Below are 17,454 nucleotides of genomic sequence, written 5' to 3' on the forward strand. Positions count from 1 at the left end.
TTATCTGATGAACTGTGTTCATAGATGATTTATGAAACATTTAACAACTAGCCTAAGTTCCCATAAACTTACCTTAGTAAAATTATATCTCCCTCCCAACACAATTTATACATAAGACAATTCATTTTTTGGGGTAATAATATTTATTTTGATATCATAAACCGGTAAGTACATTTCCACTTGAAAGGATCTGAATCAGTCTTGCTGGGTGTGGAGAAGTACAACTTTTTCTTTTTACTGTCTGTCTGTCAGCAAGAAGCTGAGGTCACTGCCAGATTCAAATTCTGTTGTTGGCTTCCCCCTGAAACACAAACACAGGCTGAGAGAGAGACAGGATCACATAACCCCTAGTTATTTACTAGTGTTAGGCAACATACACAACTATAGAAGAGACATTTTAGCCTGCTTTATTGTGTTAAACTTGTTTTGTGCTTTATTGGACCTGTGTGAGTGAGAGAGATGATTGGTGTTACCTGGTGAACAGCCGTGCCTTGCAGGTGCCCAGTAGAGTAGCCTTGTTTCCTTCTACTAGCAACATGGAGCCCTCTCTCAAGCCCTAAGACAAATCAACAATCAGTGAAAGCATAGCCTAATACTATGTAGAATACAATCTCTCTCTGACACCAGAACAGATGGAGGTCAGACTCCTCGTGGTTCAATCTTTATCTCTCAGACTCCTCGTGGTTCAATCTTTATCTCTCAGACTCCTCGTGGTTCAATCTTTATCTCTCAGACTCCTCGTGGTTCAATCTTTATCTCTCAGACTCCTCGTGGTTCAATCTTTATCTCTCAGACTCCTCGTGGTTCAATCTTTATCTCTCAGACTCCTCGTGGTTCAATCTTTATCTCTCAGACTCCTCGTGGTTCAATCTTTATCTCTCAGACTCCTCGTGGTTCAATCTTTACCTCTCAGACTCCTCGTGGTTCAATGTTTATCTCTCAGACTCCTCGTGGTTCAATCTTTATCTCTCAGACTCCTCGTGGTTCAATGTTTATCTCTCAGACTCCTCGTGGTTCAATCTTTATCTCTCAGACTCCTCGTGGTTCAATCTTTATCTCTCAGACTCCTCGTGGTTCAATCTTTATCTCTCAGACTCACCAGAACAGATGGAGTGTCAGGTTCCTCATGGTACTGAATGATCCTCTGCTCTCGTGTCTCCTGGGGAGAAGAAGGGAAAAAAAACAAAAGACAGGTTGACATTTTGACCTTACACCAGCTTCCTTTAAAGGCACTACGGTTCCCAGACACAAATGAACCTAGTCCCAGACTACAAAAGCATTTTCAATGGAGATTCTACATTCAGGATAACCATTGAATATTTGTCAGAGAAACCAGCCCTACTATTTTCATCAATAACTATACTGAACTGATACTCTGCTATATAATACTACACTGTACAACTCACTCCCATGTGTCTGCTGTTAGGGTCCGTATCCAGGAAGTGAGGGTTGATGTTGAAAGGCACTAAACCAATGGCATTGAAGGAGGGCGGGTACACGATAGGCATGTCGTTGGTAGTGTTGATGCTGACAGTGGAGACGTTGGTGCCAGCACTGGAACCCATGTAGGGAACACCATCCTGGAGTTATAACAGAGAGTTACTGTAGGGAACACCATCCTGGAGTTATAACAGAGAGTTACTGTAGGGAACACCATCCTGGAGTTATAACAGAGAGTTACTGTAGGGAACACCATCCTGGAGTTATAACAGAGAGTTACTGTAGGGAACACCATCCTGGAGTTATAACAGAGAGTTACTGTAGGGAACACCATCCTGGAGTTATAACAGAGAGTTACTGTAGGGAACACCATCCTGGAGTTATAACAGAGAGAGTTACTGTAGGGAACACCATCCTGGAGTTATAACAGAGAGAGTTACTGTAGGGAACACCATCCTGGAGTTATAACAGAGAGTTACTGTAGGGAACACCATCCTGGAGTTATAACAGAGAGTTACTGTAGGGAACACCATCCTGGAGTTATAACAGAGAGTTACTGTAGGGAACACCATCCTGGAGTTATAACAGAGAGTTACTGTAGGGAACACCATCCTGGAGTTATAACAGAGAGTTACTGTAGGGAACACCATCCTGGAGTAATAACAGAGAGTTACTGTAGGGAACACCATCCTGGAGTTATAACAGAGAGTTACTGTAGGGAACACCATCCTGGAGTTATAACAGAGAGTTACTGTAGGGAACACCATCCTGGAGTTATAACAGAGAGAGTTACTGTAGGGAACACCATCCTGGAGTTATAACAGAGAGTTACTGTAGGGAACACCATCCTGGAGTTATAACAGAGAGTTACTGTAGGGAACACCATCCTGGAGTTATAACAGAGAGAGTTACTGTAGGGAACACCATCCTGGAGTTATAACAGAGAGTTACTGTAGGGAACACCATCCTGGAGTTATAACAGAGAGTTACTGTAGGGAACACCATCCTGGAGTTATAACAGAGAGAGTTACTGTAGGGAACACCATCCTGGAGTTATAACAGAGAGAGTTACTGTAGGGAACACCATCCTGGAGTTATAACAGAGAGTTACTGTAGGGAACACCATCCTGGAGTTATAACAGAGAGAGTTACTGTAGGGAACACCATCCTGGAGTTATAACAGAGAGAGTTACTGTAGGGAACACCATCCTGGAGTTATAACAGAGAGAGTTACTGTAGGGAACACCATCCTGGAGTTATAACAGAGAGTTACTGTAGGGAACACCATCCTGGAGTTATAACAGAGAGAGTTACTGTAGGGAACACCATCCTGGAGTTATAACAGAGAGTTACTGTAGGGAACACCATCCTGGAGTTATAACAGAGAGAGTTACTGTAGGGAACACCATCCTGGAGTTATAACAGAGAGTTACTGTAGGGAACACCATCCTGGAGTTATAACAGAGAGAGTTACTGTAGGGAACACCATCCTGGAGTTATAACAGAGAGTTACTGTAGGGAACACCATCCTGGAGTTATAACAGAGAGAGTTACTGTAGGGAACACCATCCTGGAGTTATAACAGAGAGTTACTGTAGGGAACACCATCCTGGAGTTATAACAGAGAGTTACTGTAGGGAACACCATCCTGGAGTTATAACAGAGAGTTACTGTAGGGAACACCATCCTGGAGTTATAACAGAGAGTTACTGTAGGGAACACCATCCTGGAGTTATAACAGAGAGAGTTACTGTAGGGAACACCATCCTGGAGTTATAACAGAGAGTTACTGTAGGGAACACCATCCTGGAGTTATAACAGAGAGAGTTACTGTAGGGAACACCATCCTGGAGTTATAACAGAGAGAGTTACTGTAGGGAACACCATCCTGGAGTTATAACAGAGAGAGTTACTGTAGGGAACACCATCCTGGAGTTATAACAGAGAGTTACTGTAGGGAACACCATCCTGGAGTTATAACAGAGAGAGTTACTGTAGGGAACACCATCCTGGAGTTATAACAGAGAGAGTTACTGTAGGGAACACCATCCTGGAGTTATAACAGAGAGAGTTACTGTAGGGAACACCATCCTGGAGTTATAACAGAGAGTTACTGTAGGGAACACCATCCTGGAGTTATAACAGAGAGAGTTACTGTAGGGAACACCATCCTGGAGTTATAACAGAGAGTTACTGTAGGGAACACCATCCTGGAGTTATAACAGAGAGAGTTACTGTAGGGAACACCATCCTGGAGTTATAACAGAGAGTTACTGTAGGGAACACCATCCTGGAGTTATAACAGAGAGTTACTGTAGGGAACACCATCCTGGAGTTATAACAGAGAGTTACTGTAGGGAACACCATCCTGGAGTTATAACAGAGAGTTACTGTAGGGAACACCATCCTGGAGTTATAACAGAGAGTTACTGTAGGGAACACCATCCTGGAGTTATAACAGAGAGAGTTACTGTAGGGAACACCATCCTGGAGTTATAACAGAGAGTTACTGTAGGGAACACCATCCTGGAGTTATAACAGAGAGTTACTGTAGGGAACACCATCCTGGAGTTATAACAGAGAGTTACTGTAGGGAACACCATCCTGGAGTTATAACAGAGAGTTACTGTAGGGAACACCATCCTGGAGTTATAACAGAGAGAGTTACTGTAGGGAACACCATCCTGGAGTTATAACAGAGAGAGTTACTGTAGGGAACACCATCCTGGAGTTATAACAGAGAGAGTTACTGTAGGGAACACCATCCTGGAGTTATAACAGAGAGTTACTGTAGGGAACACCATCCTGGAGTTATAACAGAGAGAGTTACTGTAGGGAACACCATCCTGGAGTTATAACAGAGAGAGTTACTGTAGGGAACACCATCCTGGAGTTATAACAGAGAGTTACTGTAGGGAACACCATCCTGGAGTTATAACAGAGAGTTACTGTAGGGAACACCATCCTGGAGTTATAACAGAGAGTTACTGTAGGGAACACCATCCTGGAGTTATAACAGAGAGTTACTGTAGGGAACACCATCCTGGAGTTATAACAGAGAGAGTTACTGTAGGGAACACCATCCTGGAGTTATAACAGAGAGAGTTACTGTAGGGAACACCATCCTGGAGTTATAACAGAGAGAGTTACTGTAGGGAACACCATCCTGGAGTTATAACAGAGAGTTACTGTAGGGAACACCATCCTGGAGTTATAACAGAGAGAGTTACTGTAGGGAACACCATCCTGGAGTTATAACAGAGAGAGTTACTGTAGGGAACACCATCCTGGAGTTATAACAGAGAGAGTTACTGTAGGGAACACCATCCTGGAGTTATAACAGAGAGAGTTACTGTAGGGAACACCATCCTGGAGTTATAACAGAGAGTTACTGTAGGGAACACCATCCTGGAGTTATAACAGAGAGAGTTACTGTAGGGAACACCATCCTGGAGTTATAACAGAGAGTTACTGTAGGGAACACCATCCTGGAGTTATAACAGAGAGTTACTGTAGGGAACACCATCCTGGAGTTATAACAGAGAGTTACTGTAGGGAACACCATCCTGGAGTTATAACAGAGAGAGTTACTGTAGGGAACACCATCCTGGAGTTATAACAGAGATAGTTACTGTAGGGGTTACTGTAGGTTAGGGTTACTGTAGAGTTAGGGTTACTGTAGGTTAGGGTTACTGTAGGTTAGGGTTACTGTAGAGGTTACTGTAGAGGTTACTGTAGAGGTTACTGTAGAGGTTAGGGTTACTGTAGGTTAGGGTTACTGTAAGGTTACTGTAGGTTAGGGTTACTGTAGGGTTACTGTAGGTTAGGGTTACTGTAGGGGTTACTGTAGGGTTACTGTAGGGTTACTGTAGGGGTTAGGGTTACTGTAGGGTTACTGTAGAGGTTACTGTAGAGGTTACTGTTGGGGTTAGGGTTACTGTAGGGTTACTGTAGAGGTTACTGTAGAGATTACTGTAGAGGTTACTGTAGGGGTTAGGGTTACTGTAGGGTTACTGTAGGGGTTACTGTAGGGTTACTGTAGGGGTTACTGTAGGGGTTACTGTAGGGGTTACTGTTGGGGTTAGGGTTACTGTAGGGGTTACTGTAGAGTTACTGTAGGGTTAGTGTTGGGGTTACTGTAGGGTTACTGTAGGGGTTAGGGTTACTGTAGGGTTACTGTAAGGTTACTGTAGGGGTTACTGTAGGGGTTACTGTTGGGGTTGGGGTTAGGGTTACTGTAGGGTTACTGTAGGTTAGGGTTACTGTAGAGTTACTGTAGGGTTACTGTAGGGGTACTGTAGGGTTACTGTAGGGGTTACTGTAGGGTTACTGTAGGGGTTACTGTAGGGGTTAGGGTTACTGTAGGGTTACTGTAGTGTTACTCTAGGGTTACTGTAGGGTTACTGTTGGGGTTAGGGTTACTGTAGGGGTTACTGTAGAGTTACTGTAGGGGTTACTGTAGAGTTACTGTAGGTTAGGGTTACTGTAGGTTAGGGTTACTGTAGGGGCTACTGTCGGGTTACTGTAGGGGTTACTGTAGGGGTTACTGTAGGGTTACTGTAGGGTTACTGTAGGTTAGGGTTACTGTAGGGGTTACTGTAGGGGTTACTGTAGGTTAGGGTTACTGTAGGTTAGGGTTACTGTAGGGGTTACTGTAGGGGTTACTGTAGGGTTACTGTAGGGTTACTGTAGGTTAGGGTTACTGTAGGGGTTACTGTAGGGGTTACTGTAGGTTAGGGTTACTGTAGGTTAGGGTTACTGTAGGGTTACTGTAGGGTTACTGTAGGGGTTACTGTAGGGGTTACTGTAGGTTAGGGTTACTGTAGGTTAGGGTTACTGTAGGGTTACTGTAGGGTTACTGTAGGTTAGGGTTACTGTAGGGTTACTGTGGGGTTACTGTAGGGTTACTGTTGGGGTTACTGTTGGGGTTACTGTTGGGGTTAGTGTAGGGGTTACTGTAGGGTTACTGTAGGGTTACTGTTGGGGTTACTGTAGGGGTTACTGTAGGGGTTACTGTAGGGTTACTGTAGGGTTACTGTAGGGGTTACTGTAGAGTTACTGTAGGGTTACTGTTGGGGTTACTGTAGGGGTTACTGTAGGGGTTACTGTAGGGGTTACTGTAGGGTTACTGTAGGGTTACTGTAGGGGTTACTGTAGGGTTACTGTAGGGTTACTGTTGGGGTTACTGTAGGGGTTACTGTAGGGGTTACTGTAGGGTTACTGTAGGGTTACTGTTGGGGTTACTGTAGGGGTTACTGTAGGGGTTACTGTAGGGGTACTGTAGGGGTTACTGTAGGGTTACTGTAGGGTTACTGTAGGTTAGGGTTACTGTAGGTTGGGGTTACTGTAGGTTGGGGTTACTGTAGGGGTTACTGTAGGGGTTACTGTAGGGTTACTGTAGGGTTACTGTAGGGGTTAGGGTTACTGTAGGGGTTACTGTAGGGGTTAGGGTTACTGTAGGGGTTAGGTGGTGGAGACGTTAGTACCGGCCCTGGAGCCCATGTGGGCTCACCATTCTGGGGCATAAGATTTAGCAGGATATACAATCATTCAGTTATTTATTCCGCTCATGGGCTCTCTCTATTGGCTATATCAGCTGACAGTAAGAACAACGTCTGTACATGCAGGAATCAACTGTAAATATTGTGAAATGACAGTTTAATCTGAGACAGTGTTTCCCAAAAACTACCTAAACTACTGCCAGCCATTCAGGTGTGCCAGTTCTGGAATATAGGCTATCAGAGTGGAACAGCTGTAGTACCTGAGGACAGGTTTTGGGGAACACTGCTCAAACAAACAAATGTTATCAGTCTGACCTGCAGAACCCTCTTGTTGATCTCAGACAGCACATTGTTGTCGTAGAGACATTTCAGCAGACGGAATGTGTTGCCACCGCCTATAAAGAGAACAACTGTTATGACTTTATTACTGTATACCAAAACCTACTTTATTACACTGTATACCGTCCTACTATATTACACTGTATACCGTCCTACTTTATTACACTGTATACCGTCCTACTTTATTACACTGTATACCGTCCCACTTTATTACACTGTATACCGTCCTACTTTATTACACTGTATACCGTCCTACCTTATTACACTGTATACATCCTACTTTATTACACTGTATACCGTCCTACTTTATTACACTGTATACCAATCCTACTTTATTACACTGTATACCAATCCTACTTTATTACACTTTATACCGTCCTACTGTATACCGTCCTACCTTATTACACTGTATACATCCTACTTTATTACACTGTATACCGTCCTACTTTATTACACTGTATACATCCTACTTTATTACACTGTATACATCCTACTTTATTACACTGTATACCATGCTACTGTATACCGTTCTACTTTATTACACTGTATACCAGCCTACTTTATTACACTGTATACCGTCCTACTTTATTACACTGTATACCATCCTACTTTATTACACTGTATACCATCCTACTTTATTACACTGTATACCATCCTACTACCTTCTTAACATGTAGTCAATCTGTGTACTGGTGTGTAGATTACTTTAACTCTTGCAGTACACGCCTACAATAGCATTCCTTCAATGACACCTACTGTATGTAGGCCTATGGTTTTTTATTTCATATTTGAGAGGCCCTATGAGGTGCTGAAGTACGAGCTCAAGGTCCGCTCCTCACCTATAAATATACCCTCAGCCTTCCTTACAGCTTCCACTGGGTCAGAGGCCTCGTGTATGCTGTCCACCTCATAACCTGTCAGACAAACAGACAACCACTCACATTAGAACAACCGATAACCTGTCTCACATCGACACCCTAGTCCTTACTACGCACACTGCACCTGATAACGTCTAAGAGAGAGGGTTTGACAAGTGTTAAGCGAAATGTGCTTATATCAATCAATTCCTCTCAGATCTCCACAAGAGCATAAAGCATAGGGTCTAGGGATTGATTTGGGATTGGGCCTGAGTTACTTGATTGATTTGGGATTGGGCCTGAGATATTTGATTGATTTGGGATTGGGCCTGATATATTTGATTGATTTGGGATTAGGCCTGAGATATTTGATTGATTTGGGATTGGGCCTGAGTTATTTGATTGATTTGGGATTGAGCCTGATATATTTGATTGATTTGGGATTGGGCCTGATATATTTGATTGATTTGGGATTAGGCCTGAGATATTTGATTGATTTGGGATTGGGCCTGAGTTATTTGATTGATTTGGGATTGAGCCTGATATATTTGATTGATTTGGGATTGGGCCTGAGTTATTTGATTGATTTGGGATTAGGCCTGATATATTTGATTGATTTGGGATTGAGCCTGATATATTTGATATATTTGGGATTGGGCCTGAGTTATTTGATTGATTTGGGATTGGGCCTGAGATATTCCAGACACACAGCAGTAGGGCTGTGTAAAGGAATGGACCAGTGTAAAAGACGTACCCAAACTGTTGAACTTGTCCCTGGCAGTCTTTGCGTAGCCATCTCTATCACACAGTGCATAGGGGATGAATAAGATCCTCGCCACACCTCTGCAAGAAATACATTACACTGTTATACACTGACTATACGAAACATTAGGAACACCTTCCTAGTATTGAGTTGTAACCACCCTTTTGCCCTTTTGTCCTCAGAACAGCCTCAATTCGTCGGGGCATGAACTCTACAAGGTGTCGAAAGCGTTCCACGGAGTTGCTGGCCCATCTCGACTCTAATGCTTCCCACAGTTGTGTCGAGTTGGCTGGATGTCCTTTGGGTGGCGGACCATTCTTAATACACACGGGAAACTGTTGAGCGTGAAAAATCCAGCAGCGTTGCAGGTCTTTACATAAACCGGTGTGCCTGGCACCTACTACCATACCCCGTTCAAAGGCACTTCAATCTTTGGTCTTGCCATTCACCTCTAAATGTCGAACATAAACAATCCATGTCTCATGTTTAAGTAGTTAGAGACATGTTTAAGTAGTTAGAGACATGTTTAAGTAGCTAGAGACATGTTTAAGTAGTTAGAGACATGTATAAGTAGGTAGAGACATGGTTAGAGACATGTATAAGTAGCTAGAGACATGTTTAAGTAGCTAGAGACATGTATAAGTAGTTAGAGACATGTTTAAGTAGTTAGAGACATTTTTAAGTAGTTAGAGACATGTTTAAGTAGTTAGAGACATGTATAAGTAGTTAGAGACATGTATAAGTAGTTAGAGACATGGTTAAGTAGTTAGAGACATGTTTAAGTAGTTAGAGACATGTTTAAGTAGCTAGAGACATGTATAAGTAGTTAGAGACATGTTTAAGTAGTTAGAGACATGTTTAAGTAGTTAGAGACATGTATAAGTAGTTAGAGACATGTATAAGTAGTTAGAGACATGTTTAAGTAGCTAGAGACATGTTTAAGTAGCTAGAGACATGTTTAAGTAGTTAGAGACATGTTTAAGTAGTTAGAGACATGTTTAAGTAGTTAGAGACATGTATAAGTAGTTAGAGACATGTATAAGTAGTTAGAGACATGTTTAAGTAGCTAGAGACATGTTTAAGTAGCTAGAGACATGTTTAAGTAGTTAGAGACATGTTTAAGTAGTTAGAGACATGTAAAAGTAGTTAGAGACATGGTTAGAGACATGTATAAGTAGTTAGAGACATGGTTAGAGACATGTATAAGTAGCTAGAGACATGGTTAGAGACATGTATAAGTAGTTAGAGACATGTTTGAGTAGTTAGAGACATGGTTAGAGACATGTTTAAGTAGTTAGAGACATGTTTGAGTAGTTAGAGACATGGTTAGAGACATGTTTAAGTAGCTAGAGACATGTTTAAGTAGTTAGAGACATGTTTAAGTAGTTAGAGACATGTTTAAGTAGTTAGAGACATGTTTAAGTAGTTAGAGACATGTATAAGTAGCTAGAGACATGTTTAAGTAGTTAGAGACATGTATAAGTAGCTAGAGACATGGTTAGAGACATGTATAAGTAGTTAGAGACATGTTTAAGTAGTTAGAGACATGTATAAGTAGTTAGAGACATGTATAAGTAGTTAGAGACATGTATAAGTAGTTAGAGACATGTTTAAGTAGCTAGAGACATGTTTAAGTAGCTAGAGACAGGTATAAGTAGTTAGAGACATGTATAAGTAGTTAGAGACATGTAAAAGTAGTTAGAGACATGTATAAGTAGTTAGAGACATGTAAAAGTAGTTAGAGACATGGTTAGAGACATGTATAAGTAGTTAGAGACATGGTTAGAGACATGTATAAGTAGCTAGAGACGTAGTTAGAGACATGTTTGAGTAGTTAGAGACATGGTTAGAGACATGTTTAAGTAGTTAGAAACATGTTTGAATAGTTAGAGACATGTTTGAGTAGTTAGAGACATGGTTAGAGACATGTTTGAGTAGTTAGAGACATGTTTAAGTAGTTAGAGACATGTTTAAGTAGTTAGAGACATGTTTAAGTAGTTAGAGACATGTTTAAGTAGTTAGAGACATGTATAAGTAGCTAGAGACATGTTTAAGTAGTTAGAGACATGTATAAGTAGCTAGAGACATGGTTAGAGACATGTATAAGTAGTTAGAGACATGTTTAAGTAGTTAGAGACATGTATAAGTAGTTAGAGACATGTATAAGTAGTTAGAGACATGTATAAGTAGTTAGAGACATGTTTAAGTAGCTAGAGACATGTTTAAGTAGCTAGAGACAGGTATAAGTAGTTAGAGACATGTATAAGTAGTTAGAGACATGTAAAAGTAGTTAGAGACATGTATAAGTAGTTAGAGACATGTAAAAGTAGTTAGAGACATGGTTAGAGACATGTATAAGTAGTTAGAGACATGGTTAGAGACATGTATAAGTAGCTAGAGACGTAGTTAGAGACATGTTTGAGTAGTTAGAGACATGGTTAGAGACATGTTTAAGTAGTTAGAAACATGTTTGAATAGTTAGAGACATGTTTGAGTAGTTAGAGACATGGTTAGAGACATGTTTGAGTAGTTAGAGACATGGTTAGAGACATATATAAGTAGTTAGAGACATGGTTAGAGACATGTTTAAGTAGCTAGAGACATGTTTAAGTAGTTAGAGACATGTTTAAGTAGTTAGAGACATGTTTAAGTAGTTAGAGACATGTTTAAGTAGTTAGAGACATGTATAAGTAGCTAGAGACATGGTTAGAGACATGTTTAAGTAGTTAGAGACATGGTTAGAGACATGTTTAAGTAGTTAGAGACATGTTTGAGTAGTTAGAGACATGGTTAGAGACATGGTTAAGTAGCTAGAGACATGTTTAAGTAGTTAGAGACATGTATAAGTAGTTCAAGACATGTATAAGTAGTTCAAGACATGTATAAGTAGTTAGAGACATGTATAAGTAGTTAGAGACATGTTTAAGTAGTTCGAGACATGTATAAGTAGTTAGAGACATGGTTAGAGACATGTATAAGTAGCTAGAGACATGGTTAGAGACATGTATAAGTAGTTATAGACATGGTTGAGACATGTTTAAGTAGCTAGAGACATGTTTAAGTAGTTAGAGACATGTTTGAGTAGTTAGAGACATGGTTAGAGACATGTTTAAGTAGTTAGAGACATGGTTAGAGACATGTTTAAGTAGTTAGAGACATGTTTAAGTAGTTAGAGACATGTTTAAGTAGTTAGAGACATGTTTAAGTAGTTAGAGACATGTATAAGTAGCTAGAGACATGGTTAGAGACATGTATAAGTAGTTAGAGACATGTTTAAGTAGTTAGAGACATGTATAAGTAGTTAGATACATGTTTAAGTAGTTAGAGACATGGTTAGAGACATGTTTAAGTAGCTAGAGACATGTTTAAATAGTTAGAGACATGTTTAAGTAGTTAGAGACATGTTTAAGTAGTTAGAGACATGTAAAAGTAGTTAGAGACATGGTTAGAGACATGTTTAAGTAGCTAGAGACATGTTTAAATAGTTAGAGACATGTTTAAGTAGCTAGAGACATGTTTAAGTAGTTAGAGACATGTTTAAGTAGTTAGAGACATGTTTAAGTAGTTAGAGACATGTTTAAGTAGTTAGAGACATGTAAAAGTAGTTAGAGACATGGTTAGAGACATGTATAAGTAGCTAGAGACATGGTTAGAGACATGTATAAGTAGCTAGAGACATGGTTAGAGACATGTATAAGTAGTTAGAGACATGGTTAGAGACATGTTTAAGTAGCTAGAGACATGTTTAAGTTGTTAGATACATGTTTGAGTAGTTAGAGACATGTTTAAGTAGTTAGAGACATGTTTAAGTAGTTAGAGACATGTTTAAGTAGCTAGAGACATGGTTAGAGACATGTATAAGTAGTTAGAGACATGTTTAAGTAGTTAGAGACATGGTTAGAGACATGTTTAAGTAGTTAGAGACATGTTTGAGTAGTTAGAGACATGGTTAGAGACATGGTTAAGTAGCTAGAGACATGTATAAGTAGTTCAAGACATGTATAAGTAGTTAGAGACATGTATAAGTAGTTAGAGACATGTTTAAGTAGTTAGAGACATGGTTAGAGACATGTTTAAGTAGCTAGAGACATGTTTAAATAGTTAGAGACATGTTTAAGTAGCTAGAGACATGTTTAAGTAGTTAGAGACATGTTTAAGTAGTAGAGACATGTTTAAGTAGTTAGAGACATGTATAAGTAGTTAGAGACATAGTTAGAGACATGTTTAAGTAGCTAGAGACATGTTTAAGTAGTTAGAGACATGGTTAGAGACATGTATAAGTAGTTAGAGACATGGTTAGAGACATGTATAAGTAGCTAGAGACATGGTTAGAGACATGTATAAGTAGCTAGAGACATGGTTAGAGACATGTTTAAGTAGTTAGAGACATGTTTAAGTAGCTAGAGACATGTTTAAGTCGTTAGAGACATGTAGAAGTAGTTAGAGACATGTAAAAGTAGTTAGAGACATGTAAAAGTAGTTAGAGACATGGTTAGAGACATGTTTAAGTAGCTAGAGACATGTTTAAGTAGTTAGATACATGTTTAAGTAGCTAGAGACATGTTTAAGTAGTTAGAGACATGTATAAGTAGTTAGAGACATGGTTAGAGACATGTATAAGTAGTTAGAGACATGTTTAAGTAGCTAGAGCCATGTTTAAGTAGTTAGAGACATGTTTAAGTAGCTATAGACATGTTTAAGTAGTTAGACATGTTTAAGTAGTTAGAGACATGTATAAGTAGTTAGAGACATGTTTAAGTAGTTAGAGACATGTTTAAGTAGCTAGAGACATGTATAAGTAGTTAGAGACATGTTTAAGTAGTTAGAGACATGTTTAAGTAGCTAGAGACATGTTTAAGTAACTAGAGACATGTATAAGTAGTTAGAGACATGTATAAGTAGTTAGAGACATAGCTAGAGACAGGTATAAGTAGCTAGAGATATGTATAAGTAGTTAGAGACATGTTTAAGTAGCTAGAGACAGGTATAAGTAGCTAGAGACAGGTATAAGTAGTTAGAGACAGGTATAAGTAGTTAGAGACATGTTTAAGTAGTTAGAGACATGTTTAAGTAGTTAGAGACATGTTTAAGTAGTTAGAGACATGTTTAAGTAGCTAGAGACATGTTTAAGTAGCTAGAGACATGTTTAAGTAGATAGAGACATGTTTAAGTAGCTAGAGACATGTTTAAGTAGCTAGAGACATGTTTAAGTAGTTAGAGACATGTTTAAGTAGTTAGAGACATGTATAAGTAGTTAGAGACATGGTCAGAGACATGTTTAAGTAGCTAGACATGGTTAGAGACATGTTTAAGTAGCTAGAGACATGTATAAGTAGCTAGAGTAAAGGAGGGTCAGATTGTAAGTGTACAGTACAACAGCATTCCTTCCATAGTCTTTAGGGGTGTGATTTTTTTTGAGTAGTCCAGACACTTTGATGGTCAGTATTAGTCAGTGGATTTAGATACTTACTTTCCGAAAAAGTCTTTGATCTGCTGTTGACAATGTTCCAGATATCCACCCCCGTGCAGGGTTGAGTTGGACACGAGCAGAAGTCTCCTCTTCATATCTTTCAAGACAAGGTTTTGATCAAAGTTTACAACTCACTCAGGGTTAAATAGGCTACCTCATCCTACACCTCAAAGATTACTTTAGCAGTACATAGCCGGCCGTGCATAAACAGGAAGTGTTCTCAGGAGGTGTCAAGGTACAAGGTCTATGGAGTGAGATTTGTTTATTTATTCTCTAAGTACGTCCACCACGATCTGTGTGTATATTCAACATAACTCACAAATAAAACAATGATCTGTGAATACATAAAAAAATATTTGGTCAATAAAACCAAAATCCTCAATAAAATAAAATTGTTTAAAAAAAAAAAATCACAAATGAAACCATAATCTGTGAATATGTAAAAAAATATTTCACAAATGAAACCATTATCCATGAATATGAACAAAAATTCTGTAAACACAGAATACAGATCCACAAGCACTTTCTGAATGCACAAATGCACATTCCACAGATGTAAACGTTAAGAGATTTCTTAACATTCGCTCACAAATTGTTCAACATTTGTTCAAATCGTAGTTTTATTTGTGAGCTATGTTGAATATTTACAGATCATAAATGTATTTGTGATCTATGGTGAATACTTGTGAAATATATTTTTTACATATTCATGGGTAATGGTTACATTTGTGATATTTTTTGCGGATTATGGTTTTATTTTCCTAAATAAATTCACGGATCATAGTTTTATTTGGGAGTTATGTTAAATATACATGATTCGTGGTGGACATACCTAGAGAATAAAGAAACAAATCTACCTCCATTCAATTTCCTGGTCTCAGTTTAAAGTTCAACTACGGGTCTGTTTTGCTGACAAGTCTCTCATACAGTCATTAAATAATCTAATCTGATTACTTCTCCTGATAAATCTACCTGTTGTCGAAAAGGTTGTGAAATCTTTCGATACAACAAACCTTTGGCGATTATTCTTGTGGTCATTGATTGGAAACAATGTTGCGCGTCAACAAGCACAGATTGCAACACTGATTTAAAAGTAGCCTTGACCAGATATGTTATTAACAGTTTCGTAGGAAATGTTCAAATGTCGGCTACAAAACTGTACCTTTGCGTCAAGGTTTTCTCATGCTGTTACCGTGTGTGGAAAAGGGGTCAGCTGATAAATCACATGACAAGTCTCATGTCACATGGTGCTTTCACGACAACTGGGAAATCGGAAAAACACGAAGTCAAACCATGACATCGGCGATCTTCGGGTAAGAAATTCGTAGCTCTTAAAAAGATGCCCGAGTTTCCGCCTGGGAATTGCAAGTTGAATGACCGTTCAAAACAAATTTTCCCAATCGGAGCTCGTTTCTGTCCAAGTTATCTAGAAAGCAGTGATGTCGGAGATTTTCGAGTTCCCAGGTGATTTCCACGCAGCACCAACAGCGAGAGGCAGATGATATACGGACACTCCTGGTGACCCAAAAATCGATGACGTACGTCGCGCACTTGAGAGTCGAACATTAAATCAAATTGTATTGGTTAAGATGCGCCAAATACAACTTGTGTAGATTTTACCGTGAAACGCCTCCTTACGAGCACTTCCCAGAGATGCAGAGTTTTAAAAGAATAATACAATAAAATAGAGAAGAATGGAGCTACATTGAACTCCAAAAGTGTTGGGACAGTGACACATTATTTGTTGTTTTGGCTCTGTACTTCAGCACTTTGGATTTGAAATTATACAATGAGGGTATTTTCTTCCATATCGGGTGAACCATTAATTTCAACATATTTATTGTGTGAAATGGTAGGCTATCTCTGGTCACCCCCAAAGCCAATTCCTCCTTTGGCCGTCTCTCCTTCCAGTTCTCTGCTGCCAGTGACTGGAACAAACTACAAAAATCTCTGAAACTGGAAACACTTATCTCCCTCACTAGCTTTAAGCACCAGCTGTCAGAGCAGCTCACAGATCACTGCACCTGTACATAGCCCATCTATAATTTAGCCCAAACAACTACCTCTTCCCCTACTGTATTTATTTATTTATTTATTTTGCTCCTTTGCACCCCATTATTTCTACTTTGCACTTTCTTCTACTGCAAATCTACCATTCCAGTGTTTTACTTGCTATATTGTATTTACTTTGCCACCATGGCCTTTTTTGCCTTTACCTCCCTTATCTCACCTCATTTGCTCACATTGTATATAGACTTATTTTTCTACTGTATTATTGACTGTATGTTTCGTTTTACTCCAGGTGTAACTCTGTGTTGTTGTATGTGTCGAACTGCTTTGCTTTATCTTGGCCAGGTCGCAGTTGTAAATGAGAACTTGTTCTCAACTTGCCTACCTGGTTAAATAAAGGTGAAATAAAAAATTAATACATTAAAAATAGTAGCCCACAATGGCATAGAAATTAATTGGTCTACTTGATGGCCAACAATGTATAATTCTTCACATTTAATGTCAGTTTCATTGTGGACTTTTCCCCATAACAGAAGCACTCAAGCCATAGACTTTTCTCTCTGCTTCCGCAAGGCAAGATGCCGGTGCATCAGGTCTGACACCAACAGGCTCCTGAACAGCTTCTATCCCCAAGCCATAAGACTGCTAAATAGCTAACAGAATGGCTACGCAGACTCTGAGGTGACCTTTATATTTTACACTGTCTCTATGTTCACTCACAGGACTCTACACAGTCACACACACGAACACTCTAACACACACACAACACACTCACGACACCCCAACACACACACATAACACACTCACACACCCTGACAATCCAGCACACACATTTATACTGACTCTACACACACACCCTGACACTCCAGCACACACATTTATACTGACTCTACACACACTCACATATAATCATCATTTACGCTGCTGCTACAGTGTTTATTATATATCCCGATGCCTAGTCACCCTTCCCCCTATACATATCTACCTCCATCACTCCAGTATCCCTGTCCCCTTCCCCCTATACATATCTACCTCCATCACTCCAGTATCCCTGTCCCCTTACCCCTATACATA

The 17,454-nt window shown here is 39.6% G+C and overlaps 1 protein-coding gene across 6 annotated transcripts; it reads right to left on the bottom strand.

The window, feature by feature from the left end:
* Positions 1 to 120: 120 nt before the first annotated feature.
* si:dkey-69o16.5 (Alpha-aspartyl dipeptidase) lies at positions 121 to 15,840 on the bottom strand. 6 transcript variants are annotated; one of them, XM_014174655.3, is made up of 9 exons: positions 15,533 to 15,840; positions 14,371 to 14,467; positions 8,892 to 8,980; positions 8,120 to 8,194; positions 7,257 to 7,336; positions 1,407 to 1,580; positions 1,100 to 1,159; positions 474 to 556; positions 121 to 301 (listed from the first exon to the last, which is right to left on the bottom strand). In XM_014174655.3, exons 2-9 carry the CDS (start codon positions 14,463 to 14,465, stop codon positions 235 to 237), a joined length of 723 nt encoding a protein of 240 aa, XP_014030130.3. In that variant the 5' UTR covers positions 14,466 to 14,467; positions 15,533 to 15,840; the 3' UTR covers positions 121 to 234.
* Positions 15,841 to 17,454: the final 1,614 nt, after the last annotated feature.

Source organism: Salmo salar, chromosome 25, assembly GCF_965601325.2.
Source record: "Salmo salar chromosome 25, fSalSal1, whole genome shotgun sequence".
Taxonomy (NCBI): Eukaryota; Metazoa; Chordata; class Actinopteri; order Salmoniformes; family Salmonidae; genus Salmo; species Salmo salar.

Coding starts and splice junctions, on each gene's coding strand:
- si:dkey-69o16.5 (XM_014174654.3), bottom strand. CDS start 15,408: ATGACCACAAGAATAATCGCCAAAG. Junction 8,195..8,891: donor GGACAAGTTCAACAGTTTGG/GTACGTCTTTTA, acceptor TTTGTCTGACAG/GTTATGAGGTGGACAGCATA. Junction 7,337..8,119: donor GGCTGAGGGTATATTTATAG/GTGAGGAGCGGA, acceptor TTCTCTTTATAG/GCGGTGGCAACACATTCCGT.